The 26,929-nt window shown below is 35.0% G+C and overlaps 2 protein-coding genes across 2 annotated transcripts; both read right to left on the reverse strand.

The window, feature by feature from the left end:
- Positions 672-11,785, reverse strand: LOC18790597 (signal peptide peptidase-like 3). Its single transcript, XM_007222256.2, has 14 exons — positions 11,467-11,785; positions 11,096-11,254; positions 10,807-10,918; positions 9,335-9,454; positions 6,821-6,978; positions 6,302-6,478; positions 5,334-5,368; positions 5,067-5,223; positions 4,427-4,480; positions 4,240-4,332; positions 2,575-2,714; positions 1,397-1,467; positions 1,152-1,235; positions 672-1,055 (listed from the first exon to the last, which is right to left on the reverse strand). The coding sequence occupies exons 1-14, from the start codon at positions 11,599-11,601 to the stop codon at positions 934-936; spliced, it is 1,617 nt and encodes a 538-aa protein (XP_007222318.1). The 5' UTR covers positions 11,602-11,785; the 3' UTR covers positions 672-933.
- LOC18788821 (prolyl 4-hydroxylase 1) lies at positions 13,599-24,421 on the reverse strand. The gene is made up of 12 exons (XM_020555062.1): positions 24,188-24,421; positions 22,940-22,987; positions 21,754-21,822; positions 20,351-20,400; positions 19,440-19,505; positions 17,422-17,496; positions 16,691-16,765; positions 16,477-16,547; positions 16,332-16,383; positions 16,127-16,216; positions 14,822-14,914; positions 13,599-14,070 (listed from the first exon to the last, which is right to left on the reverse strand). The coding sequence occupies exons 1-12, from the start codon at positions 24,249-24,251 to the stop codon at positions 13,963-13,965; spliced, it is 861 nt and encodes a 286-aa protein (XP_020410651.1). The 5' UTR covers positions 24,252-24,421; the 3' UTR covers positions 13,599-13,962.

Consider the following 26,929-nt stretch of genomic DNA (forward strand, 5'->3'; position numbering starts at 1 on the left):
AGCCGCAGAGATTGTTTGAAGAGCAAGGAAAGAGAGTCATGACGAACCCTTAACCTACTATAGCAGGTTTCTAAATAAAAAACAAAACAAAAGCACATGCTAATTAAATTAAAAATAGATGGTGTATGGGTACACAGGTGTACCGTAGACGTTGCCATCAAGGGAATTCATACTGATAATAAACTTTAACATTCCCCTAACCCTGAACTCTAAACCATAAACCAATAAACATACTTTATTTAAATAAAAAACTCGTACATAAGGTACCAAAAATGGACTACAATAAACACCAATAAACACGGATTATTTAAGCATGAATGTTCCTTGCTCATGTTTGGTACAAAAATTTGGTCCTCTTAAGAGAGAGTGATAAATCTTAAGCATTTGATAATTAGTCGCTCGAATGTACTGATGCATCCAACACTATTCAAGAACAAAATAATTGGTATAAAATGCAGAGACCAAATAAAAGATTAAATCAACATAAAAAATCAAGAGTATATTCCAGTGTGGATCCAAATCATCCTTTAGGAAATTCTTGGTTTCTAATTCCAGTCACTTACTAAAAATCTGTAAGTAATAATGTTTTTTGGGTTTTACTAGGAAGAACACTTTGATTTCATAAAAAACTTAGATTGAAAAATAAGGATTGCAAAGACAAGGATAAGATCTAAATTCTGAAAGAAATTACTAGGAATAACTGAGTCTTGGCCATTAAATTTTTTTTTAAAAAAAAGATAATATACATACATGAGTACAGCAAATGGCAAAGTGATATACTTGAAATGTTATAAGCTAGCACTGCCCTTTACCACTGTATTCTCTGCACATGTTGAGCACATATTCTTGTACAAAAGAAACAAATGAATCTCTTTACACCATAAGCCTTGTGAAGATCAGCATCAACTCCAATCATATGAAGAGATGGGGCAGTCAGACTGATCTAGTGCCTTCTACAGCAGGCTCAACGGTACTTCGCGATACCTCTGGCTCCGTGCCATAATCCCAAAGTTGTTTTAGCTCACGCCTTATCAGTCCCAAAAACACCGTAACACCTGATTACCAGAGCAGGATAAGCAGGAAGGAATAGAAGACAAAGTAAAACATCTGAAATTCTATTGGCCAAAAAATGAAAAACTCCTTGACATTACCTAGTGTACATGGAACAAGATATAGGAGAGCAGGCTGACCATTCCCGTTCATGAGGTATAAACCCAGGTACGTAAAACCAAGTCCTGGAACAAGAATTACCATCCATTAGTACAAAGACAAGATGAACAAGCATACTTTGGTCATGTTGAAGCCAGCTATTAAAAGTAAATGAAATTAATAAACTACCAATATATGAAGAAAAAGTGTATAACATGAAACAGATAGATGTTGCACAAGCACTCACCGATTCCATAGCCAGTTACCAACCAAAGGAAATATCCGCTAATTCCATGCTTCTTATTTTCTTTGTCAAACCTGAGACAGCCAAGCCCAGACAAGATTTAAAATTAGGAAAGATAGATTGAAAGCAAATGCACACAAAATTTTCAACTTAAAAAGAAAAAAGAAATTGAAAGAAACAGCTTTTTAGGTGACCTCGTTAATTTTATCTATTTAATTATAATTAATGAGGCCATCTAACAAAGTTTAACACATAAGTTCAGCATACATTCACAAAACAATGATGTTAGTCATTTTGTGGTTTTACGCCCCGACAACTTTGGGGTTCAATAGGAGAACTAAAAATAAAAGTCAGGAAGTTAAAAAGACAACAATTGGAGAGCATGTTCTGCATCAAAAAGTGACTCGATTCGTGCAGACTCAGATGAGGACGAGGAGTTCGGTTTCGGTAAAGCAGATCTGGACTTGGAGCCTAGTGAGGAAGGTCTTAAAAGTATGGTGATGGTTTCAGGTAATTCAGGGGCGAATTTGGTGGGTGTACACGGGTGGCGGAATTGGGCAAAGTTGGTGTCTCTTTTGAAGTGGAACGGGCTAGGGAGGAAGAGGAGCTGTTGTCAAATCAACTGGATCTCAAGGTTTGGCGGGAGATTTTTAAAGAAACTGAAGAGACATTTAAAAAGGCCAATTCACTTTTTATATGGCTTTAAAATATCATAACTTTCATTTTACATCTCTTTTTTCATAAAACTTAAGCATTTTTTGAGATATTTTAAGAAGACCAAGGTTTATGCATCTCTTTCACAAATACATCACTCTACATATCATCATAATGTTTCGCACTCACAGATATAACCGTTAAAACTTGGTACGGGGATTTTGGGAACGTATGCTATATAATGATAAAAATCTCATTTTAACCAGAGAGAATCACATTTAACTAAGGACTTTTTCCATAATGATAAAAATCTCATTTTAACCAGAGAGAATCACATTTAACTAAGGACTTTTTCCAATTAGTCAACTAGCTCAAGGACTTAATCAAAAAAGGATATATTGTACTCTTTCCAAAAAGAAAATGTGTTAATAGGGACCTATGTCTAATTTAACTAAAAAGTAAACCTGGCAAATGTTATTTGATTTCCTATTTACAAATAGAAAGTTGATTGGGACAGAAATCAGTACCTGTAAGAAAATACAATAAGCAAACCCGGAAACAGAACATCCCCAAAGCCAAGCATGTTCTGACCACCCCAGGGGTCAAAAAAGCGAGGGATTCTCAAGAGCATTGGTAGGCCTTCACCACTATTGTCACCTTTAGCAACCTAGAAGAAAAATATGAGGATTTAATAAAAGCAGTCATGTGTCAAAGCTAATAAAACAGTCAAGCCCATCGGGCACCCTTGAATCAATTGCCCGGCAATGTATATCATGTAAGCACAAGCATTAGACATGCATGAACAGGAGTTTACTCGAAATGGACATCAGAAGCATAAGATGTCAGACATTTACTCATGGAGACTTTGTTCGTGAACCAATGACCTTAAAGCGGGGATCACAAGCATAAGATGTCAGACATTTACTCATGGAGACTTTGTTCGTGAACCAATGACCTTAAAGCGGGGATCACAAGCATAAGATGTCAGACATTTATTCTTGGAGACTTTGTTGGTGAACCAATTGACCTTAAAGCAGCATTAGTATGCCCAATAGATTTTCTTGTTAAGTATTTATGACGTAATATGGATGTGAACCAGAACAAGTATTTTCCTAAGGGAGGGAGGGGGGGTGGGGTGGAATTACCATGATATGATATAAGCAATGTTTTTATTATGTGTAGAAATATATGTGCATGTCCATATGCTTTATATATGTAAAGACAAAACCAACCAGTCCAAACTTGTCAACGCTGTACTCTGCCACATCGCCCAATGACCAGGCTACTGGCCTGGTGGACCGATGGACACAACCAAAGTCAGGTTAGATAATTAAAAATCTTTACGCCTTAACATTGGGCCACCACCTAGACTGCTGCTCACATTTTTACAATTACAACACTAAGTATGATTGCTATTCCAAATTTCATTATAATATGTTAGGTGGAAGAATAAAATAAAATGGATGTCAAAACCCCACACATAAGATTGATGTCAAGATGAATTACGCTAAAGTGAATATCCTTAATAATGATGACCATAAAGAAGCTAAGTATATAATTTTTCCACTTATAAAACTCACTTCTGATGCAAAACAAATGTATAATCATTTTATAAAATAAGCCTCAACAGAATGATAAATATAAGAAATACACCCCAAAACTTCAATTGATGAATTTCAGACAAAAACCTATGCACTTTCCAGTTCAAGGTATATAAATGCTATATAGGCATCTTCTAGATTCATCAAAGTTGGTACAACAATAAAGAACATCAGTTAATAGCTAAGAAAGATGTTGCTTGGTGAATCCTACGGGAAAATTTCTGGCCCATTTTGGTTAAATCATCCTGGAATTTGGAACTAGAAAGACCTATGGAATAGACAAACCAATATATGAAGAAACTTATGCTTGCAACATCCTTCAGAAATCATGAGAACTCCTAAGGTAATCTATCTGAAGCTTGGAATGCTTTAAACATAGAGCATGATAAGGGGGAAAAAAAAGCTTCTCCAGCCATTGCAACTTTGACTTCCAATAAGCAAAATGGCTCCAAAAAAAAAAAAACTGGTCTACCTTCTCAATGTTCTCACAAACCAAAATTGTGACAACAGCTTGCATGGTTAACATGAAACAAATGCAACTTGTAATCTAATAAACCAAGAAAAAGAAGAAAAACGGAGATCAGAACTTACCACAACCATGACGCTATCTTTGAACATTAAGGGTGACAGGAATACCCAAAAGATGTCGTAGACAAATGCACAACAAAGTAGTACGGTAGCAACCTGAGACATGTTAGAATTATGAGACAAAGGACTGATTTATTAATTACATGACAAAAGGACTGATACATTAATTACATGACAAAAGGACTAGTACCTTGATATTAGGTAATCGAGCAATTTGCAAGACTGTTATCATCAAGCAGATACCCTGTCAAAAAATGATATTTAAGTAGCAGAAGTGAATTAAAGGATCGAAGGAGGTCTACAACCATCTTCAACACACCTTAACGCATCATGTAGACAACCAGGATTAACATGTTGCTAAAAACCGGCAGATTAAAAATGGTAGGCAAGTTGTGAAAGACGCATATCCATATGGCATAACATTGTAAAATTTCAGGTTTCTTCCCAAGATATCAGCAGTCCATAGGGAACCCACAAACAACTCAACTTAGGCTCACAGAAGAACTTTGGGTGACTATCTTAACACAAAGTAAGAGCAGAAAAAATGTTTAAAAAATGCATATATCCAAATTTGCAATAGTATGCATCAGACTGTCATCAACAGCTTAACTAAAGGGGTGGTACGTAAAAGCTATCTTGCAAGTATGGCCATTAGAAATGTTCTGAGATGGTAGAATAGAAGACTGACCCACAGTAGTCTGGACATCCAACCACTCTATTTTACAAAGTATTCAGCATTCAAAATATTCAAATTGCTGCAACTGCAGGTAATTTCGCTGAATGCATAATAGGATTAGCCTAGAACACATATATCAAAACTTGAAACTTACAAGAACATCTTGGCCAACCCACGAATATGATGCCCGTCGTGTTACAACCCAGAAAACTGCAAACCCCACACACAAAGCCAGCACAACAAGTGAGAGAATCGACACCTCATCCAGGAGAGGCAAAGTTATTGTCTTCCGTCCACCACTTCTCCATGTTCTGCTCAACAAGTAGTAGAGACATGAAGGAACACCGACTGAAATAAATTATTGCATGCACTGCAGCTAGTGATAGGTTTAGCAGAAACTGGAAATAAATGTGGAGTGTACCTCAAAATCAGGCTTAATAGACAATTATGCATTCCCTGAAAACAAAAGCTACATCAACTAGCATGACACACAAGTAATAATACGGGAGAATGACAGAAAGTAGCACATAAAACACATTGGAGAGAACAAACCAAAAAGATTGCGCTTGTACCAGAGTATATCACAATATTTTTTTTCTCAGGTTATTCTCTAATTCTTTCTTTTTTTCACCTTTTTCCTGCTTTTCAATAAAAAATATGTTCCAAAAAAAAAAAAATTGTCTTTTCCATTCTCATAAAGAGCTTTCTAGGATGCAACAAAATGCCAACATAACTGCTCAACTAAGAACTCAAATAGAAAGGGTGAATGTTACCATTCAACATTTCAAAAAAAAATAAGGAATCAATAGGTGATATTATAATACAGGTAAAGCCAATATATACTCTACATTTCCTCATCCCTTCCATAAAATGCAAAAGCATTCAGGATGTGGCGGGGAGTAGTCTGAAGATGTTTGGGGATAGGATTTGGCTCTGGTAATCTTTATGAGCCCAATATCCTCACCATCTATGGCTAGATCTTTCTTTTCCACTTTTTCAGAGTGGAAAGCTGCTGTTATGTAGATTTTTTTTTTTGGTAACGGTTCTGACTAGTATAATATGCTGCTGATGTTGTTATTTGATGCTGTTAGTAGGATGTTAGGACAGTGGACATCTTGTCCTCTGATTTGTACAATTGCATTTTTCTTAATGAAAGTTATATCTTGTCCAAAAAAAAGTGCATTATTCTGTATTCTACAGATTGTAATGCACAGTTCGACTTAGTTTAATTCCCAACACCCAAAATATTTCATTACCAGAAACATTCTCAAATTCAAGAACAAAAATGCCAAGAACTCTGTTTATCATCAATTTTGTTCATTCCCACTACTTGGCAAGCATACTTTTATTTAATCAAGAAGAAATAAACAACAGAATTTATCACAGTACCTCAATACCGCCAATGCAGAAAAGTACGATCAGCACCCAGACAAACCACGTAGACATAAAGAAATATAGTAGCAACAGAAAAACGGATGCTGTTATGACAAAACACACAGCACCCTTCACGCTAAGATTCATGACTTCATCCTCAGAATCATCTTTCGCTGTTCCAGTATTAGATTCCTATTCAATAAAAGATTATATAGATACTATTACCCATAATTACAGCAATAGAAGTAACAAGAGGGCCGAGATGAAAATATCGGGCGTAACGGGAATATGCCGTTACTCAAATTTATGGACTACATTATGGTTTCAGTATCGATATTAGTGACTGTCAACGGAATGATAGATATTTGCTTTAAAACATGGAAGTTTTAAATGAAACTTTAGTAAATGTTAAATCAATCATTTCCGTTGATGGTCACCAACATCGAAATATCTATCAATACTGATATCTCATCCCTGATCACCACACAATTTTTCTTGTAAAAGCCAAAGACAATAAACTGAGTCTGTCCAAACCTTTTCTGCCAGTTCATTATAGCGCTCATCAGACTTCTCAGGAGCAGTAATCTTTGACCAAAATGAGGCAACTATTATTGTTCCCACAGCCATTAGCCACAAGAACACAACTGAGAAGTCCACCACTGGACGCTTGGGGGAATATAATAGAAGCTCCACTGCAATAAGTTACAGGAGTTATCCATATATTTTTTCACATAAAACAAACTTGAGAATTTCAAAGTACAATCACATTAGCTAACCTAGTCTTTAAAACTCACTAACATAACACACTATGACAAACTAACCTGTCTTTAAACCTCAGCCCTCAAACACATTACCTATGAGTCTACTATCAATCACTTCTTCTTTTTTTTGTTTCTTGAAGCACTATTATGTCTTCCCCTCCCCGTTCAACACCTCTTCGATAACTCTCCTTTTTATCCACCCTAGACCTCCAATGTTCCAGCTGACAAATTCCATTTGAGCATAAAGACCCACCCTTGCTCTGAACTAACCCCTTTCAAATTCAAACGCATGTCAAGTCCAACTTTAACCTCATAGCTTGTCTTTGGGCTCTTTGTCTTGAACACTTTGATACAAACATAGTGCACTAGTTGTTTTGTGTCTCATGCTTTTCCCCGAGGTTGGTATGCTTATATTTTTTTTTAAAGATTGTATGTGGTGAGCATCTTGGTAGATTGAACAAGTTAGCTTGGTATATGCATTAATGCTGAATACATACATACAATTCTCTAAGTTGGTCAACCTCACCCATAGAGTTTATAATTCTGTAAATAGATATGTTATCTTGATTTTAGAATGGAAGAAAATGTTCTCTGTGGTCCTAGAATGGTTTTGTAGAACCTAGTTTAAATTTCACAGTATTTTAGTTCACCGCCTTGGAAGTATTGTTGCTGTATATTGCGTTTCTATATTGGTTGCAAGCAAAAGTGTTTCTTGTATTTTGGTTTGAACTATGTTGTAAAGAATATGTTTCCCTATTGCTTGTAGTGTGATAGATTGTCTTAGACGATAGTTACCTATACTCTCAACTTTTAAGATCTCATGGCTAAGGAACCCTTAGATGCAATCTCTCTTAGGTTATGTTCGTCTATATTTCTTTGTTTTTTTTCCTTCTTTATCTTTATCTTTTTCTTCTTTTCTTTGAAAATATAGAAAATTGTATCAAATACACTCAAACTACACAACTGATGGACAAGAAGTCCATTCCGTCTCTAAAGCATGTCAGCCACCAGCCAAGTGAAAATTTGAATGTTAGGTGGAATACCAGCCTTCCAAATAATAATAGGATCCATTTGATTGTCAATCGATTGAAGGAAAAATATCCAAATAAACATTACCATAAGACTGGGTTGACCATAATGTTTCTACAACATGATTTGGATGCATGGAGACCTTGTTTATACAAGACAATGAACCTGAATATTCTTGGAACTCTCTTTCACTCCAATTCCAACGAAACTGTAAACCCCAGAACATGACCCAGAGGAAACAGAAGCCAGTGAAGAGATAACTCAGTAATAGGTACCTATAGTCTCAATTTTTCAGATTGAAGCCTAAGGAATCCTAAATGTAATGGTTAGGTTATGTTCCTCTTTCATTCCTTTTATTTTTCATAAAATAGAAATTTTTATTAAACACAAACTCAAACTAGAATGCGATGGGCAAGAAGATCATTTGTACTGCACAAAACAAAATAAAACAAAATCAATACAGGTCAGCCTCGAAACTGAGAGCGAAAATAGCTAACTGCGAACCGCATACCAATCTAACAAAACGGCAGACAAATTTAAGGCCCAAAGAGATGACCAAAAAATCACTCTTTCCCACAACTCTTCCACATCCACCCCTCTATGATCATCAAAATTCTTTCGTTTCTCTCCATCCAGATAACTCATATGATGGCCAATGCTCTGAAATTCCAAAGAGCCTAAGCCCTTTTAACCCCACCAAAGCACTAGCCCTTTCACTTAGCAAAGAGTAACTTCCTTTTGGCCATATTTACGACAAACCTGCTTCCCTGAACAGATTGGACCACACCTTTACAGCCGCAGAACAATGAATAAAAACATGATTGACACTCTCCCCTTTTCCCACAAAACATAACTCACCATCTTGGAGACAAGCACACATTTGATCCTCTCTTCTGAAGTAAATCACAGCAATTTAATGTTCTTATTTCCTAGTATCGTCTTCTACTTTCCATTTTAAGTTTCTGCAAATTCTATGGAATTCCCTGCCACAACCAAGCCTCATAGAGAACCTATATGTCCAACATTAAAAACCTAATCCAACCAACGCTTGAAAAAGCTATCAATCTTCCCCCTTTAAAGCTGCAATTAAGGAAGCCCTTTTGCTATGAAACACTCTTTATAAAAGCCCTAAATCAGACCTCCCTAACTGTCCCACATCAGTATGCCATCTTCCTATTATGTTATGTATATCACCACTAACCGCATTCAAGGTAGTAAGCATTTGACAAAAATGTATAAATAACAAAAGCTAACTAACCTTTCTTTCCATCTTGAATAGAATTCTTGAGAGATTCTCCATTTGACTTTGGAATCATCACAACAAAAATCGAAATGTTCAAAGAAGTGCTATCCTCAGGACAAGCCATCTTGGCAAGACCTAAAACAATGGGAGAAAACATCAGAATTTACTAGTATTAAGGGAAAAAGAGAATTAGACTCAAGTACTACCCATCATATTACTTCTTTTTCTTTTTTTCTGAAATTCAGTCTGATGTTACATTTAAACTTAAGGTTCTATTTCAAGTAAGACAATTTCCACAAACCATTTTCAGTTTCAGGTTTTTTATGCTACTTCAAAGAGAATTTAAATAACATTTTCTGGAGAAAGTAAATCAAACACATAGATCTAAGGAACAATAAATATACATAAAACTCCTACGCATATTTCTAAGATTCCATTTGGCATTTAAACTTCGTATTATGGTAGCGAAATTCCTTAATTATTCACCAGATACTTAAAAAGTTACTTTTTACCTTCAGGTGTGCAAGGTGTTTAATAAATATAGTAAAGAAACAAATAGCATGCTAAGAAAGTGTTCAGAACACAATCAAATCACCCGCAATGCTCAAGTGAACGTCATGTTGCAGCACATCATCAGCATCCAGTACCAATATTGTAACAGTCTGACCCAGTATTCTTCATTCAATTTCAGAACAGGAAAATTGTGCTCTAATTCAAACATTTGCATGATAGCTTTCGGATTTTATGTAGTAAATTTTCAGGTTGATAAATTTCTTTTAGCTGCTTTAGATTGTCAACTGACCACCAGAAAGAGAGAATGTAGAAAAGGTCGGCACATATCAGAAATATCACTATTCAGAAGAGGTTAACGCAGGATTTCCCAAAATAAGTATTTACATGTCAAACAATGTTCACTTAGAAGTAGCATTTGACCAAAGAGTAAAACTCCTAGAGTATGTGGCATGAAATACGGTTAAAGATACCTAAAAGATGAGGAATAGATGAAACGTGATATGGATGAATTCAAGCATCAAACCTAACTCATTACAAGAAGAATACCGATAAAAATAATACCATCCCCCCTAACCTCAATAATACCACTAGCCAACCCCATTTCCAAAAAAGCCAGCCGTACTCCCTTAGGGGACTTTCATGCACAACTTTCGCAACTGATTTTTATAAGTAATGCTACACCTCTTTTCTGTAATGCAAGAAAACTTTATACCTACAAGCACAAGTTTTACTCACAACTCCCAACACATACTAATTTTTCTTATTTAAAATAGGGTGCTGATTTTCCCACTCCCCTTTTGTCCACTTACACTCCTTTTCGTCTTTCAATACTTTTTACTCATACAAGGGAGTGTAAGTGGACAAAAGAGGAGTGGGAAAATCAGCTCCCTTAAAATAAATAACGAATCATGATCCCTAGTTAATCAAAACGATGAAATGCTGATGACATGAGTAAGTGCATTGAGAATTACAACCTTCGTCATCATTTATCACCACCAGCGCTTTAGCACCTCCTGACTGTGCAACTTTTGCCTTTACGGAGAACTCACAATCGCCACGGGCAGACAAGGCAATAGCGCCAGATAACTGCACAAGTGAAAAAGGGACCGTATCCACCCAAATACAGTGAGTTCCAGGAGACAATGATGCTTGATCATATCCTAGAACCTCAAGGCACATTTTGTTTCTACATTTAAAGTGTTTAAATTCACATCTAAAGTGATAACAGAGAAATTTTCCATTTAAGAAAAATCAAAGTGAAACCTTTGAAGATGATGCGTTACAGCCATTCAAGGGATTGGAGATAACAACAGGCAATTTGACGGCGTTTTCTTTTTCGGAAGGCAATAAAGCCCCAAACTTTGCACCAGCCCCTTCAAAAGTTTCGGCTTCACGGCCATTAACCCAATTCCTAACCTTTGCCTGAGAAATTAGATGAAACAGTACAAATGGGTTTTTAGCAGGAAACCAATAACTGTATGAAATTGAATTCCAGAAGAAAAACAAAACAAAAAAACCCAACTCAATGTAATTCAATTCTCATATTACAAACATGTATTTCATCATAAATCTCAAAAACAAATTAAGAACTCAATCTCTTGAAAACAAAAGGTATAAAAATGAAAGGAGCTTACCATTAGGTAAGGGTTGTTACAGGAGGGAGTTTTGGGGGTGGAATCGGTGTCCAAAACCATGTCGTTTCCACCACGGGCCAAAGACAGAGCAATCAGAGATACCAATAACACAAGGCGGAGGAGACCCGACGCCATTGGACACCACCACCAGTCAACGAAACTCCTCTAATTTGTAATTCAATTTATGAACCGATTCAATCCAATGTTGAGGAGACAGAGAAAGAAGAAAGGGAAGAGAATTGGTTTTTTTTTTTTTTTTTTAAACCTCTTTTTCTATTGGTTTTTTTTTTTTTTTTCTTTCTTTCTTCTTTTTTCTCTGCTCCTAAGGAAAAAAGAAAGCTGGAAATGGCGAAATATATAATTTTATTTGTCCACCGACGACGTGACGTGATGCCAAGACCGGTAGACGGACACCAGACAAAAGGTGACGCGTAATAGAAGTGGGAACCAAAGTCATTCTTTTTCCAATGCACTTTTCATAAGCTCTCTCAACTGTAAATTTATACCCTGTTTGAATCTGCTTTTATGTCATTTTTGGAAGTGCTTTTATGTCATTTTAAGAAGAAGGTACTTTTAAAATGGCTAAATTGCTTCTAAAAATATTGACAAAAAACATTCGAAGTGTTTTTAGGTTCCAAAGGTATTTTTTCAAGAAGTACTTTTTAAATTAATTATTTTTTTCATAAAATACTTGAACTTTTTTAATAAACATTTCAATGTGTGTCTACCAAAAGCACTTTTCAATAACAAATCAAAATTATTTTTCACTAAATTAGTCCCGTTAGCATTTTATATTCGTTTTAAAAACCAAGAGTAGTGTAGTAATTCAACTCAATTTGACACTCACTTTCTCCCTCCCACTTCATAATTGTTTTTATAAATAAATAAATAAATAAACAATGCCCTCCTACAGTAAATTCCTCATAAGGACATGCATAGGCTAGCATATGTGGAGGTCGAGGTTTCTAGTAAAATTATAACTTTAGTCCACACTAGCCTTTCTGCACGCGCTTCTGCGCTTGCGAGAGGTTTTTTTTATAAAAAAATTTAAATTTATTTTAGAATTAAAAAAGATAATGGATAGTTGGTTCCATAAAAATAGGATCCATTATCTGAATTTTCTTTTAATTTTAATTTTTTTAATATGAAAAATTATGAATTTACCATATTATCCTCATTTAATTACTAATTTTAATTCTTAATGTTTGCATTAACCAAGGGCATTTTCTGGTATTTTGAATGTTTCACCATTCTCTGCCTTTTGCTTTATATATATAGATGACACAAATTTTTTAACAATATCCAACGGCAAGGACAAAATTGTTGTGTGGAAGTTAACTTGAAAGGATGATTCATAGCAAAAAAATATAATAAAAAACAAAGGACCATATGATAGTTTCATACCTTAAGGACGGCTGTGATAAAACCCAAAATAAATATGTACTCCGAAAATTATTTTGGAAAACTGGGCATATTAGAAAGCAATTGTTGTTCAGAACATGTTAATAAAATTAAGAGGGATTCCCTATTATGCCATATATGGGACCCAAATTATTTATAAATAAATAAAAAATAATATTAAAAAAACTTCTACAATAAACGAATTTTAGAAACACACCTGAAGTTTATTTACAACATAACAAAAAAACTTATAACTTCCTATAAATTACAAAATTGTCATCAATTTCTTAAAACAAACACAACCCCAAAACCTTATAAAATAAACTCAAAACACTCAACATGTCATCAAAGTAATTTAATAATCAAAATTAAATTCAACATGACCAACTGTCGTTTTTTGAGTGAGTTTATAGAAATTAAATAATGCATGATTTATCTATATCATTAGTGCTAAAAATAAGTACATAACTAAATATCTATAAAATTATTTCTAAAAAGTGTTTCCGGAAAACGCTAAAAATAGAATTGTTCATATATCTCCAAAATTTATTAACTCCGTTACGGAGTAACAAACAAGGCCAACCTCCAACTTCAGATTTTGTTTGTTTGTTTTTTTTTTTGGCAATTGGTCGTTGTCTTCTCCATATTCTTAGTTTAAGATCAGGTCAGATTTTGTTAATCTTGAAAAACAGATGTGCACACCTCAACCTTCAACAGATATGCCAAAAATATAAAAGGTAGAGAAAGGTTTTCATAAAAAAGCATTTTGGATTTTCGTTCTTTGATAACAAGACAATTTGGTTACAAAGATGCAGCTCATCACCATAGTTATTTTCCGCAGCATATATTACACATCAAATGTTACATTTTTCACTTTCTATCGTCGATATCGACTAAATTTGTTTCTCACCACTACCTAGAATTGTATGGCATTTGGGATGAGCTGATATGCTTCATGTTCATCTTGGTTTTGGAATCTGTTGTATCTAAAGACTTCAGGCTCTCTAGGCTACTTATGTTATGAACCCACATCTCTCCCCCCCACCCCCCAACAGTAAAATTCGCAGATTTCTTGTAAGAGGGGCAAGCTAAAAATCAAGAGATAGTTCTTTGTCTCATCCATTTTGTAGCCGACCACTTTTCCCCGGCCAGCACCTCACATCCTCCATGTACGCTATTTGGATCTGATTGTCCATCAAGGCCCTGAAAGAAGCAAGCAAAAACAAAATGACATGCATGGAAGCCAGACCACTCTCTACTGCATTTAAAGCTATAGGATTCAAAATTGCATCAGTTCATCACCATAGAAGGCAAACCATCATTTGGTTTTCAATAATGCAACCAGTAATACAATTTCATATACCGAATTAAACTGGCATTTAACAATTCTTATAAATTATAATATTTTGATAATTTATATATTTGAATATCCCTTTTCATTTCCCTAGTCAGTAAACAGTAGAAACCGGCATTTCAGAACAATTAAGAGGACTACTACTACCACCTGGATTACAATCACGGATACTCGCCCAATTATACGAGCATATATTACACTCAGAGCAGAGCAAACAAGCAGCCCTAGCTCATTTTCTATAATTTTCTTAACTGTTGACAAGCATGAACCAGTACTTATTAGTATCACTAATCATGTCCTGTAATAACAAAATTTAAAGCATCCAGGTTCAGAAACAAATAAATAAACTATGGGCACTAAAAACTCTACAATTTTATGCGTGTGGTCTTATGATCCTATCTTTACAATTTCCTTTCGTCTATGACATGCCATATGAATTTGAGCGCATACCCTAATACACTTTTGTACATATGGCATGCATTGCATGCCACCGATGGCAAGTTAAACGATGTGCCAAAACAAGGACATCCTCTAATATGATCAAGGGACTGAAGGCAGACCCAATTTTTTATAAAGAGGATAACAAATTAAGGAAACTACCATGCTCCAAAAGAGTACTGCATCTCCTTTAACTGGCTTTACAGACAAACCTCTGACAACTTTTCCACCACAGCTACATTCACCTGAACCAGCCTGAAATCACACACAAGTTAAAACACAGATGAGCAGTGCAAAATTCAACACATAATATGTGCAAAGGTAAGGGTGGAAAGAAAGACCACAAAAGAAAAGGAGGATCGAAAGAGAACTAAAGATTGGGTTAATTATATATTTAAATGTCACGTGTAGAATAAAGTTGTTATATGGGTTGTGAGTGATTTTTATGTACCTGACATAACAAAAGAAAAAGATGATAGTGTCAGGTACACTAAAATTATGTCTATATAATCTCGAATCAGGTACATAAAAATCAACGGTGATGTAAATTTAAAAGAAGTATAACCCAAAGATTGTAGAAATAGGGGTTGGTCTTACTCCAAAATATCGTTGAAGCCAGGATTTCTTAAAGGAGAAACCAAGGAGAAAACCTCAAAGCACAAGAGTTATTAGAATCTGAGTTAAAATACTTAAAATTTACTGTTCAAATCTATTTGCTTTGCATAGGTCCTATCTCTTTTTATAAAGACAGCTTTAATGCGACTTCAAGCACCCTCTTAGCAAAAAATGACTATTTATATTTACTAGAACTCACTTATTAACCCTCTCAATGACTCTTTGACTACCAAAACACTCTAAATGACTCTTACTCCTCATTCAATGACCAAAACCCATTGCCCATGCATCATTAATATATGCATCAAATGGAAATCTACACATCAACAAAATGTCAGTTAAACCTGTACGGCTGATGTGTGCTTTCATGTCTATGTGTTGAGTAAGGTAAATATTTAAAATAAAATAAATTGTGGGATTCCTATAATTTAATCCCTTAAATTGGAGGACTCTTACCACTTAAAATTTCATAAGTTACTGAATTTAATGATGTTGAAGCGTAATACGGAATGAAACAATAACAAAAATGTACCTATTGAAACCACCTAGTCACCAACTTATTTAAGAAAAATGGGGGACTTGGTTGTGGATCCAATTTCACTAAAGGAAAAACCTCAGTTCCACCAGTGCACCTGTCCCCTCCCCTACCCCATATTTCACTCCAAAACCATGTCCGTTATCACTAGTTCTGGAAGCATGAAACCATTAGGTAGCAAGTAAATTAGCCTCCTTTTTTTCTTATTTTCATGTATCCAAGTAAAAGAAGTGTTGTTTTTAGCATTGAAACCTACATATATGATATATCAAGAACAACCGCATAAAAAAGAGCATCAAATCATAAAGACAAATTACCAGAGGGAAATATGTTTCTCCACCCTCAACAATATCACTTAGATACATTAGAATTGTTGCTACTCGCTGACCACCGCGTTTCAAGTTGAACTGTTAACAAAAACCCGAAGTAATATTTAGATTCTTAATGCTAACACGAAAGGATTTAAGCATGACTGCAACTAAGGCATACTAATGCTTGCAAATCTAGGGTAAAGAAACTTACAGTGTCAGAGAAGTAGTCATGATGAGGTTTGTAAAACTGATTCTTTTCGTACCTGTGCTGCTGCAGATGTTAGTCTTGATACTGAACTATATCACTCTACATGTTCATGAAATTTACCATACTCTAAAATAAATAAAATCTTGACCTTAAAACTTGAATGAGTTCGCCATTTTCTACTGGTACTTGCGAATAGACAGAAATACGCTTTTCAATTGCCTAATAAGGAAGCGAAAACAAGGACAGTTAGATGGAATTCTGTTTGCTGTTTTACCGCAAAAAAAGATTGTATCTTCTGAATCGGTACAAATATGAAGCTGAATGTAAAATGGAAGAGAATTGAACTCAAAACAAAAACTAACCTGTATCGTCGGGTACTTTTTCTCTTCATGACTCAAGAACATACCAGAGCTTGTACGAACACTACTTTTTATTCCCTGGAAGAAATTATACATAATATGATCAATAATGCACTTAACTGGAAAAGAAGAAGAATAATATTTCTTGTACTCAATTACAATTTGATGAGACCCATGTGCGAAATTGGGTACTTCTCAAAATAATTTGGTATACTAAAGATACCAAATCCATAAGAATAATTAGGTCACTCTGCTAGTGCTATCTTGTTGACCAAAAGTAACAGGTTCTCATCCAACTAACAAATTTTATTAAATAATAAGGGAAGATTTTACTGGGGGCAAATCTTATTTGGAAGGCCAAAGTATCTCCTAAGGTACTGGTGTTAGCTTCGGTTATTGCTCATGGGAAGGTGAGTACCTGTTATATGGTTCAGAGGAGAAGATCTTACTGGTGTCTCACACCTCACTGTAGCGAGATGTGTAAAAATTCTTTTGAGAGTTCAAATCACTTGGGTGTTCTTAGTATAATCACTTACCAAAATTTTGGATGGAAAGGAATGGAGGTGGTAGATTCCCACCAAAAATGAAGTTTGGGTGTCACATTGCCAAAAAAAAATTTTCTAAGTAACAATATCAAAGCATTTTCTTAATGCATTGCATAAAATGCGCTAAGATCCATCAAAGAGTTGACTGATACTTGAAGTGTAAGATAATAAGTAGGGTATCATACGTACCTTTCCTGTTTTGGTGTCCACTACAGTGGAGACTTCAAGGCGAGGGGAGGCAATAGTTCTAAGATTGTCACATTCCTGCAATGACCATAAATATATCCTGTAACTTCTTTTTCAGATTAGAACAGTTAAAGAATAATGCAAGAGCTTTCATAAATCCACTAGCAGAAATCATTTTGACATGTGCTTGCAAATATTATTGACCACTCAGCATTTGAAAGCTTAAGATTATTAAGCGAATGTGCAAACTTCTATCAGAAGTAGGGCACAGCAACTTTGTATTTCAAGGTCAGAAATGATCCATTGTCTACTGATTTTGAATTTGAGTGGAAAGGGGAGAGAGATAAATGGAGCAAGATAGAAGATAGATAAGTCCAAATTAAACATCATAATCATCTAATATTTATTGCTGCAATCTAGAAGCTTCCCCGACATCTCTGCAGGGCCACTACACTTCTGGTACTATGAACTCAGTTTTCCACTAGACTCTTGCTAATTTTTCTGGCTCACCAAAATCATTATAGATCTCTTCTAGAAACATACCAGCACTTGATTGGATTGCATCAACTGAACTTACGTTTTTTGTTTATTTGAATAAGCTGAAAAATATTTACTTACCCCTCTAGTTCACTAGGAAAAGAAAAATAGCAGCTAAAAGGAAAGAAAGCATTTTAAAAATCCAGTACACCAACTTGGCCCAAAGAGTGACACTCTGTCAAGGATGAAAATATTGGCCAATATCCCGATATATCCCTTTTTTTAGGTGTTGATACAGATACAGGGGGGTCAGCCTATTTCTTCCCCCTTATCGGCGATATATCCCCGATAACCCCTGATAGCCTCGATATTTACCGATATTTCCCAATACCATACAAATAACCCAGAAATTTGTCTTCAGTTTTGAAAGTAATCATAGATCCCAGCCACTGAATCATTGTCAAAAACCAAGCTCTAATATTTAGTAGCTTCTCCTTTATTCTCTTCTCAGTCATTTCGGCTATCATTGGCTCATTCTCTCCTCTCTCTGGTTGCTCGGTTTCTTGTGTGTTTGATTTTATTTTTCACCTAATCTTCTATCTCTCATTTCCTTTTATCATTAAGTCGCACTTTTGCAATATAATGTTGGGTTATGTATATGGGTTGGGTTGGGTTAAGTTTGAATAATGTTGTCTTTGTTGTGTTAAGTCTAATTGTATTTATTTTCAAGATTTTCATCGCGCATTATATGCACGTACATTTCATCATATGCATATCTTATACTTAGTATATTTTGAATTTTATTTGTTCAATAAATTCATTGATAATGTGCTTACTATCTATGAAAGTTTCACTTCAAAATTCCGTGTTTTTAAGCCAATATCTGTCTTTTTTGTCGATTTTCCCAGATACCTAAAACAACATCGATATATCCCCGGAAATATCCGTAAATTGAAGGCCCGATAATATCTGTATTGCCAATATTTTCATCCTTGCACTCAGCTAGTAAATTTTAAGTTAGTGAATATGACCTGTTTCTCATTTCTCATTATAAATCCCTAGTAAGCTTAATTTACAATTTCATGCTGAATATTTTATTTTGAAAGATTAATTTAATTTCTTCAATCCCTTTTGCTATTAAATTATTAGAGTAACCTCTAAAGTCAAGCATGCTGTAAAAGTATCCTACATCAAATGTCATTTCACAAGTATAAAGACTAACCCATTAATCTATCACGAATTCACAAGTCATACTTCCACATAAGCAGGTTGTTCTGAATACATTCAGACAGACATAGATGTTATGGGTTTGTACTTATTATTCCAAATAATTCCATGCTTCAATTTTCCAATATACCAACCTTTTTCAGCTTGGTAAGTTCCGTACGTGACAGTGTTTGGGATTTATTTTTTGGCACTTTATATTATCAGTAGTATCGTATTTTAAACAGAAAATTAGTTCAAGCTCATAAAGAATACTGTAAGAGTAAAGCAAAAACAAGCCAACAAGAAGAGGGTGATGCTATTATATGACATAAACATACCTCCATGCTCAAGAAGTTATGAAGTACAATTATTCGAGGGGACCAGCTAATTATTTCAGGTTGGACCTACATTGACAGGATAAAGAAAGAAAAATCAAATTCAACTTAAGCACTGAACAACCATAAAAACATCTCCATCGTCACTTTTCTCAACCAAAAGGGATGTGAAGATATAAGCTGGTGTTCTAAAAGTGGAAATAGGTAATTCTTGTAGGAAGGCATAGAAAGGGCAAATTATGAGTTTAAAAATTACAAAGAGATAAATTAGAACATCTTCATGTTTGTATGCAGAGAGGGAGAGTGTGAGAGAGAGAGTCATGGTTTTCTGGAAGTCACATCCAATAATAAAATAAAAGCCCTTTCTATACTTCCTACCAAACTCACCCAGTTGTAGCCTCGAGCAGAAACATTAAAAAGAAAAAGTACCAAGCATAAGAACACAGAATAACCACAAGCCCTGCATTGATCTTTTAACAGAACCACTGTATGGTTTTTTTATGAAATAAAATTTCTCCTTTTCAAAAAAAAAAAAAAAAAAATCTTTTAACAGAACCACATAGGCTAACATACAGTCTGGAGTATATATATTCTTTTGTATTGTGCTATATCAAGGGAACTTATGTATTTTATCTTCTCTGTTACCAGAATAAGATGACTTATGTGTAGGTTCTTTTCATATTTTGTTTCTTTGTTATTGGAAACTAAAGAGATATTACGATCATACTTCAAAAAATCCCAGAAATTTAAATCATCATGGATTTCAGGTCTCTAATTAATGATTTTTCATTCTCTAGAAAAACATCCAATTTTCATTGTCCTTTATGTCAAATGGTGCATGATACTTTTTCCAACAGGCATGGGATTATCTTAAAGACTAGAAACGAAAAATAAAGCTAAATATGCAAGCATACATATCCAAGCCGTAAAATTTTTGCTTCTTTGTCATTGTTCCAATGAGAACCTGAGAATTCAAAAGAGAAGAAAAGCAAATTAGATAAGGAAAAATGTTTGCAACACCATAATGATCCTTTCTCAAGCTTCTTCTAATCTGAGGAACAACTGGAATACTAGAAACTCAGAGACACTTAAAAACGGTTAATTCATTACTAGTAAATCTATTGTGCATGCGATAACTCTAATTAAAACGTCAAGAACAGAAAAGAAGACATCATGCATAAATATAATAAATGGAACGCCTACCATATAAACAATGAGTCAAAACAGTGTCAAATACTAACACCTGAATTCAAGCTTCAAGCTCCTCTTCGTACATGCATACGCAAAACTTTGTGATGAAGGGCCCAAGAAGAAAAGTATATTCATTTTATGAACAAGTGTTTTAAAACGCTGATCCAACCCAAGGGAAATGTCTTTCCATGGACTTCAGTTTGATCCTCTCTCAATCAGAATCTTCACATTTTGAAGAAGGTGGAAGTTCCAAATGGGATACCTTTTTTCTTTTCAATTTTAAAAGAGTTCTAATTTGAGTACTTTAAGTGCTTCACTGTGCACACCATGTCTTTTCGGTCACAGGGAACCTTCTTTTTAATTTGTTTTCACGTTTTAGGAAAGCCTTGGACTTGGATTGTAATTGTATAGGACACCTTGGTCTTCTTCCTTATTTTGTGAATAAAATTGACGTACTGTGGAAAAAAAAACAAAAAGAAAAGAACCTCAGTTACACTCGTTACTTTTTAATTGCCCAATATGTCTTTCTGGTTTTCATTTTTAGTTTTACTAATAAAATTCAAAACTAAGAATAAATTCTCATTAAAAAAACTAAAAAAATCTCCTTAGCCTCCCCATGTTCTTGTTACAGAGCCTAACAACCCTAATATCATCCCATAAACTCCATGATATTGTGTCATTTGGTTTTTTCCTTGGCATTACAAAGTTGTGTCTACAGAGAATATAACTGCAATAAATCAAAGTCAAACATTTTAAAGACAATGTAAATATCAAGTCCTCACCTACGTCCAATTTTCTTTTTTTCTTTTTTCTTTTGATAACTAAACATCTTTATTTAGAAAGGTCAGGGGGTAAAGAAAGAAGAATATACAGTGAAGAAAAAGAAATCCACAAGAAATTCAAGAGGTTATATTCAACCACACAGAGTTATCTCAACAACCTTTCCTTTGGTGCTGAATGCCATATCGTAATGAATACCCTACTTAAATGCAGCCGAATCATAATATAAATTATGAAAAATAATAGATTGACTAAAATTATTATTTTCTAATTCAAAACTCAAATAAGGAACAAATGTGGTGGCATATCTATCTACCAAACAAAACTTGATAAGAACCATACCAACCTCCGGGCAACTCGAGATAGCCATCATTTAGACTTCTACGCACTCTTCTAGGAGATGGAAACTCGGAGCCTAAAAAGGACCAATTTTAAAAAAGATAAATCATGTGATAGAATAACAACAAAATAAGCATGATATAAAATCATCAAACAAAATAACAATAAAAAGAAATATGATATCACTTTACAAGAATAAAACATTACAAAGAAAATGTCTTAGACTCAATGATTCAATCAACAATAAAAAGTCCTAAAAAAATGGAAGATTGTACAATTTACTCAACTAAATGTAACAGCTCAATTTCTGTCAAAATAGACCTAACAAAGAAGGAAAAACCCCACAGAATATTAAGCAATGAAGAAAATTATACTTCCAAAGATGTGCAGCATAGCGAAGGTGGAAAAGGGACATTTACAAACGGAATAAAAGCATGCCAGAAGAACATTCAAATTAGTAGAATTAAAAGAAGATCCAAATCAGATCTTTTAAAAAAATACATAAACTAAAGATAAACGAATTTTCTTCAGACATTATTCATTTCCCGCAATCAAGGTTCAACACCATGTTACACACAAACCAGGTTTTAATCTCTTGCAGGCTCTCATATGATAGCTTCTATGACTCTAGTATCTTAATCGCCAATTATTTTCAACTATTGCTGGTTGAATAAGATAACATAATTTCACTCAAAAGCATGCAGTGGATATATCTCTGAATGTTTGATGCCAAGGAATACCATAAAATTTGTACATACTTGAATCTTAATTATCCTGAATCTCGTTTAATTGTATTATTTTTTATGACACTCTATCCAAAATTACAATCCAATGGATCAGCTCTTAAAAATGCCAGGCCCAGTTTGAAAATTCTGTTTTACAAAGAAAAATGATATAAATAGATGAAAAGGATGCCCGTTGTTCTGCCAAAAAGACTGTTTCAATCTGACTAAAAAGTCTGATCCATGTTAAGGTTTGCAAAGAGGAAAAAGAGAACCAGAAAAATCTAACATATATGAGTAAGAACTTCACCATATGCATCTGTCAAGAGCTCTTCTACTTGGTAGAGAAAGAAAGATATGTCAAAAAAGAAAAAAGACTAACAAAGTCCCAACCATGAGCTGAATGTGCAAGTACGAGGGGAATTACAAGATAATATATTTTTGTATGAAATTTAATCAATTGCAAGATACCATATGACTCTTCCAATCTTCGTATAAATGCCAATTGAAACAAAGCACCTGCGATTCAAAAAAAACAATCAGAAGATGCTCGCTTATTGAAAATAAAGTAATTTAAAATCATTCAAACGTAATGTCAAACTAACAGCTTGTTAGAAACCACCAACCATTTAACATGGAAAAAAAGAGGATAGCTAAAAATAGTCATACATTCATACCCAAGAACAAAGAATTCTTTCTTTGCATGTATTATATGAGGGTAAAGCGTAAGCAGTAATCGTAGTGGGGTTTGTTTAGGATAATAGATAATAATCCTCTCTTAAGGTCTCCAGGTTGATCCAGGAGTCTCTAGAGGTTTTCAAAAGAGGCAAGGAAGACAGTTGATATTGGAAGGCCGGAAATTCCCCAGACTGCAGCCCCATGCCTACACCTTCTCTGTGCTCTGTGTGATCCGCAGTACTAGGGTAGGGTGCAGTGCCATTGCCCCACATGTCTCTCTGTTATTTCAAATTCCTGTTTAAAAGGAGGATATCACAGGTTTCATTTTTTAAGTTCTTCCATTTCTTTCATCATTTTGATCCCTCCAGTCCAACCACAGGGGTTTCTAAAGGTAGCACATCTTGGGATACACATATATCTGCAAAGATTTTAGCTGTGAGCTTACAACGCTGTGCATAACTTCAATGTTTCTAATTTTTCCTTTACCATACTTACCAATCCGCATAGCCAGAAATCAATGCATCACATCTCAACAAACTTCAGAGCTAGATTAATTTGACAAATCTCGACCAAAGATGTACAATTTTTCACTCCAAAATACTGCACTGAAAGTGCTGTCTATAAATTTTTTTTTTTATTATTCCTACCAAGAGCCCTTATGATATGCCCTAAGAATCCAAGTCCAATGAACCTATTTGTGGCGTTGGTCATTCCTAAAGTTATGAATCTGCATTACATTAGTTTGATTCCGAACCTAATATCCAATACCCAGATCAAATCCAGATAGGAGCTTTCTGGTTGGTTTTCGAGAAACCAAAGGAAAATCAAGTTTTCGAGAAACCAAAGGAAAATCAAGGATAATAAGAACATTGGACCAAGATTCAAACTTCCTCTTCGACTCCTACAGTTTTCTGGTTAAATAGAAACGAGATATAATCGTAGAATCAACATATACACAAATCAATATAATGTAATGTATATACATGTACATGTATGTATATGATCAAGATAATAGAAATTTCTTTGATGATTTGGTTTTACCTATAATCATTCCGACTGTGACAAACGTTAGCAGTCCGAATACAATCTTCATCGCAGCAGCCATGGCGTCAGTTAGAGAGAGAGAGAGAGAGCGAGAGGGAGCGTGCGTCTGTGTGGCAGCAAAAAGGGGGAAATCTAGGAACGAATTACTCTCTGAAGACCATTGCTTGCTTCGGTTGAACGCCTTGTACTCTACACTACGCCGGGATTATCCAGCATTTGTCAAATGAGTTTTGATGTTTTAGTCAAAGTTTTTTCTATTGGTCAAGTTTTTCTTTTTTCTTTCAAGAGTCAACCAAAATAATTTTGGGCAAAAAAAAAAAATACCCTTTTTTTTTTCAAATTGACCAAAAAAAGTACTACATCCCCCACCTCCCCTAAACTTCAATTCGGGGTGAAGTTTGCTCGGGATGCTAGCTTTTCTTCTATACTGATTGAGTTTGATTCACAAGCATTGGTAAAATGACTTAAAGAATAGTGGGGAAGAGTCTTGGGCATTAGATGGGCATCTCATTGATCATATTAAGAAGAGTCTGCAACAATTTGATAGTGTTACTATTTCTTTCAGTCCAAAGGAGTGCAATCAAGTAGCTCATCTTCTAGTAAGGCATGCACTTAATTGTAATTCTATTGCAACTTAGATTGAAGAGGTTCCCCTCTGGCTAGGCCAATTGTACAGGATGATACTATTGTTTCCTCTTCATTGTTATCAATGAATTCCTCTTTTACAAAAAAAATAATAATAATTTTTTAAAAAAAAATATTACTACACTGTAATTACATTTCCATCTAAAACTTTCTATTACATGGTTGGGGGCATTGGATGAGGGAGTACGAACATATGATATAATTTGAACATGTATTATAATATAAGTGAATCTTTATTTATATTATTCTAAAATGAGAAATATTAATCATGCCGTCCACCAATATTATAACACATACACAAATTATACCACGTGACTTACCTCAATATCATACTATAATTTCTTAGACACAAGGACAACTTCACCCATTTGCTCTTTACAATAGCCTAGGCCCATCTGTAGCTGCTGGAACAAAAAAGGCCCTGTAGGATTTTCTACAACCATTCAGGAGACGCCACGTGGATATTGGAATAGAAGTCAAATAATTGTGTCAACTAAATTCCCATTTAATTGGCCAATTATCAAGATTTAATATAGGGGTATCTTCATAAATCAAGGATTTTATTTCCATTAAATCTTGTTGATTTACCCAATCTCCTTATTTACGGAAAAGAGTAATTCCCTTAAAAAATAATTATTCTCCCATAAATCATACCAAAGATGACAGAAGATCAAAAAACTATATAAAGATAACATCATATCGCATGGAGGTAACTTCTTCCAAACCCTAAACAAAAAACCCTAGGTTACACGTCTCTCTCTCTCTCTCTCTCTCTCTCTCTCTCTCTCTCTCTCTCTCTCTCTCTCTCTCTCTCTCTTCGACTCATGCCGCCCACTCTCTTTCTGAAGAGAAAACACTCATTTCCTTTCAGAAATATTTGTATCTCCTTGAGACCATATTCTAACTTAGGCATCGGAGGGCTCTTGGCTAACACCACATCAGCCTTAATTGATTTGCAGTGTGCTTGGAGGAATTCATTCAAGAGAAGCAAGGATCTTCTCCAAATATTCCCGCAGAGAACATTTGCACAAACAAAGAGGTGCTTTCATTGAGAGATTTGAGTTATACTCAAAGCAAGTCTCTCGAATCTAAATCAAGGGAAATCTGTTTCCTTTCTATCAACCAGTTTCATCTGAAACCTTCAAATCTCCATGGTAGGAGGTGTTGTCACGAGGAGCAAGGCTGCCGTGACCAACAACTCCACCACGAGTTTGAGTCATCCACATGGTGCGAAGTCAAGCCATCCGCATGGTACGGATTCGAGCCACCATCCTCACGGCCCCATTGCCAAAACCACCAATCCACTATAGCCATTCCAGGATGAGTCAAAGAAGCTTGCCTTTGCACTTGTTAAAGCTAGCACCACAAAAATGGAAGTTCAGCAAAGTGGACTTGGTGCAAGCACTAGAAGTAGTAGCCAAAATAGGCAAACATGCTCCCCAACGTGGACAAACAGACAAGCTTTCTCAACTGCTAAAGTAAATACACTACAGAAGTTCGATGACAGAGTGCAGCTCTAGTTAATCAATCGTAAATCCTAACTTCGATTTGCGCTTGTTAAGGTTAGCACGACAAAACTAGAAGTTAGCAATGTAGACATGGTGCAAGCACCTCTTGAAGGTGACAAACAGGGTTCCTCCAATTCTTGTATTAGCCAAGATTCTTAGTGCATACATATAATGAGTAGGGTATTTTATTTTAACCAGATTCTTTTAGTTTCTTGCCTGTAAAACCAATTTTTTAATTCATTACACTGTAAATCCCTTTATGTATATAGTTGATTCAATTGTCTTCTTCTTTATGCAAGATTGAGTTGTACTATTGTATTCTTTTCAATGGAATGAATTTGATTTGTTTCTTGAAATAATTTTAAATGTGGGAGTAACAACCATGACATTAATTTTTCCAAGAGATGGCAGCCAGCCCTACAAGCATCCACTCAAGGTTGGGCCTGTGAGGAGATCAGCACCAAAGCCTCTTCGCTGAGAACGTGAAGGAAAACACTCACTGGATTGTACCAAATGGGCATATTCTAGTTCACGCGCCATGGGACTCCCTTCACAAGCTCATTCCACTAACATGCCGCACTGGCAA

Source organism: Prunus persica, chromosome G1 (assembly GCF_000346465.2).
Source record: "Prunus persica cultivar Lovell chromosome G1, Prunus_persica_NCBIv2, whole genome shotgun sequence".
Classification (NCBI taxonomy): domain Eukaryota; kingdom Viridiplantae; phylum Streptophyta; class Magnoliopsida; order Rosales; family Rosaceae; genus Prunus; species Prunus persica.

Bases quoted from the DNA above. Each gene is read 5' to 3' on its own strand.
- LOC18788821 (XM_020555062.1), bottom strand. From the start codon at position 24,251: ATGGCTGCTGCGATGAAGATTGTATTCGGACTGCTAACGTTTGTCACA. The intron at 22,988-24,187 runs GTAAAACCAAAT...TTTGAATCGCAG, and splicing joins CACAGTCGGAATGATTATAG to GTGCTTTGTTTCAATTGGCA. The intron at 17,497-19,439 runs GTATGTTTATGT...TGGTCATTGCAG, and splicing joins ATAACTTCTTGAGCATGGAG to GAATGTGACAATCTTAGAAC.
- LOC18790597 (XM_007222256.2), bottom strand. From the start codon at position 11,601: ATGGCGTCGGGTCTCCTCCGCCTTGTGTTATTGGTATCTCTGATTGCT. The intron at 6,979-9,334 runs GTTAGTTAGCTT...AACTTATTGCAG, and splicing joins TATTCAAGATGGAAAGAAAG to TGGAGCTTCTATTATATTCC. The intron at 4,333-4,426 runs GTACTAGTCCTT...AACATGTCTCAG, and splicing joins CTCGATTACCTAATATCAAG to GTTGCTACCGTACTACTTTG.